The sequence below is a fragment of the Neophocaena asiaeorientalis genome, unplaced genomic scaffold (assembly GCF_003031525.2).
Source record: "Neophocaena asiaeorientalis asiaeorientalis breed wild unplaced genomic scaffold, Neophocaena_asiaeorientalis_V1.1 scaffold78, whole genome shotgun sequence".
Taxonomy (NCBI): Eukaryota; Metazoa; Chordata; class Mammalia; order Artiodactyla; family Phocoenidae; genus Neophocaena; species Neophocaena asiaeorientalis.
This window is the reverse complement of record NW_020175018.1, coordinates 19,907,907-19,910,395: the sequence shown is the minus strand read 5'-3', so window position 1 is coordinate 19,910,395 and position 2,489 is coordinate 19,907,907. Positions and strand designations below refer to the sequence as shown.

At 65.1% G+C, this 2,489-nt stretch overlaps 1 protein-coding gene across 5 annotated transcripts in view; it reads left to right on the top strand.

The window, feature by feature from the left end:
- EXD3 (exonuclease 3'-5' domain containing 3) overlaps positions 1-2,489 on the top strand; it is a 79,702-nt gene that overhangs the window by 76,444 nt on the left and 769 nt on the right. For 4 of the 5 annotated variants that reach the window (XM_024762491.1, XM_024762489.1, XM_024762488.1 and 1 more), the window contains 2 exons: positions 439-532; positions 2,218-2,256. In XM_024762491.1, coding sequence (XP_024618259.1) covers positions 439-532; positions 2,218-2,256 — 133 coding nt within the window. Of the gene's footprint in view, positions 1-438; positions 533-943; positions 1,024-2,217; positions 2,257-2,489 lie in introns of all 5 variants that reach the window. The other variant, XM_024762492.1, reaches the window with a different exon arrangement.

Below are 2,489 nucleotides of genomic sequence, written 5' to 3'. Positions count from 1 at the left end.
CCGAAAAAAAAAAAAAAAAAAAAAAAAAGCATGGACACTGAAATGGCCCCGGCATGCCCCAAAATGGGCTGAGGGGTCAGAGCAGCTCTAGGGCCGCCCACCCTGACCCTTTGATGCTGGGCCTGCGTCCCCCACCAATGTTGATCCATCTCAGGGGGCCCAGGTTTGGCTCTGGATTTGGGGAGGACAGCTGGGTGATGGCAGAGGCCTCTAGCATCTTAGGACTTAGAAGAGCCTGCCCAGGGCCCACTTGGAGCCCATGCAGTCAGGGAGGGCTCCCAGGAGGTAGTGCGCCCCATGGTCTTGCAAGAAGAGGAAGGGAGGTGTCGTGCGTCTCTGTGAAACCCCCTGGGCAGACCCAGAGCTGCAAGGAACACAGGGCTGGGGCTGGAGGGACAGAGGGCACCTCCACAGACTCAGCACCTCCTCCGTCCCTAGGCTTGCAACTGTCACCAGTACCTGAAGGTCTCCAAGGATGTAATGAAGCAGCTTGTGTGGCTCAGCAGCCACCCAGAAGGCCCCAGCGGTACAGGTGAGTGTGCCTCGCTCAGGAGAGGGCTCCGTGGAGTCTGTGGGCAGTGGCCCAGCTGCTGGGTGCTCCCAGGGCTAACCTCCGGGGACGGCCAGGGAGGTGCCGGTGCCAGGGTGGGGGTGTGGGGGTGGACAGTGTCCAGGGCCGGGACGAGGGTCGCGGCCTCTGTTCCCCTCTGTGTGGTGTGCAGGCCACTGGTCCAGGAGACCGGGAAGCTCCAGCACTCAGGGCCCCCGGGATAGTGTCCCCCACTTTCTCTGCAGTGGGCCCTGCTTAGTCACCCCGCCCCATACGTGGAGCGCACCCGCACACGGACGCATACGTGTATCTTGCACATGAAGACACACACATGCTCACGGGCACACGCGCTCTCACGTGTGCCCGTGCACACTCGGTCACATGCGCACACAGGTGAACGCACATGGGCAGAGCACACGTTCACCTGCGTACGCTTGCATCGCTGGCCTTGCCAAGTAGCGGTCTGAACGTAGGTGAGCCTGGGTGCACAGGAAGGAGGGCGAGCCCCGCTGTCCGCCCCCATTCAGGGGCCCGGCCTCAGTTTCCTTGCATGGAGGGCGGGATGGGGTGGCTACAGAGGGCATCTTGGGGCAGCCGAAGGGGTGAGCTTGAGGCCAGGGTGCCTCCGGGCCCCTCTGCACAGCTGGTGTTCCTCCAGCTGTCTTCTCACTGTCCTTCCTGCCTCCCTCGGAGATTTGGGGCCACCCACGTAGTGGTTGAGCTGTCACGACGGCCTGTGTCCGGCCCTGTGCAGCTCTCAGCTCTCCACAGCATGGCCAGGATGTGCTGGAGGCTGGGGGGAGGGGCAGGGCACAAGCAGCGCCCCCCACGGGGCCCCCCCGGGTTCCAGCCCCGCTGAGCCCCCGACACTCCACCCAGAGGCTCACACTTGTCCTGGGCAGCACCCTCACGAGCTGGCAGGTAAGGGCTGGGGCCAGACAGGCTGTGGTGCAGCAGGGAGGCCAGACGGAGGTCATGGCCTCGCTGGGCTCCACGGGGGCGACAGGGCTGGTGTGGGCGCCTCATCCATTCAGATCTGGCTGCAGTTAATCTGGAACCATCTGCAAAGAAATGTTTGCCAAGCAAATTACGAGGGTCAACGGGCCTGGGGGACGCTTCTCCCACCTGCTGGCCAGGGCTCCTCGGCCGTCGCCGCCTCCATCCCGCACTGGCCCCTGGCTGCTGCCGGCCTGGCCGTCACACCGTGCCCTCAGTGCGGGTGGGGCCCTCCCGCAGGGTCAGGAGGAGGCCGCCTCCCAGGGTCTCTCCCACACCCTGAGCTCCAGCGGTCCCTTGGGCCCCTGCCCGCCCACCGACCTGGTGCTGGCTGGTTGCGAAACTCCCTCCTTGGCAGTGGGCTTATCTGCTCATCGCCACCGACGGGCCGCCCCCACCCCACCCTGCCCGCCGGTTCTCAGGCCCCCAAGTGCCCTAATCGGCCGATCTTACGCCCAGAACATGGTTCCCAGGGACCTTTGAGCCCCAAGAACCTCCCAAGGTGTGAGTTCCCGTGGGAGGGGACTGGGCTGGCGCCAAAGCTGCTTGGTCCCCTGCCCTTTGCCCTCTCTGCTGGGGGTGGGGGAAAGGCTGGGCACTTCAAGGTGCCCTGTGGGCGCTGGGGCTGCCAGCCTATCCTCAGAACAGACCCTGACATCCTTGATTGACAGGTGACGAGGCCGCCCAAACCGAGGATGAACGGGAGACAGGTGAGCCCTGGGAGCACCCACCAAGGACACAAGGGGCCCTGGCATCTGGACCCACCCCAGGATGGGGCAGAGGGGACCACTCTGAGGGGATGGTCCCTGTGCCCTGGGGGGTTGGGGGGCAGTGTCAGGGAGGGCTGGGAAGAGAGAGGGGTCAGTCGCCTGTGATCCAGAGGTCCCTGGGTAGGGGAGGCAGGGTGGGGGGGTGGCTAGGGAAATGCAGGGAGGGGCCCGTG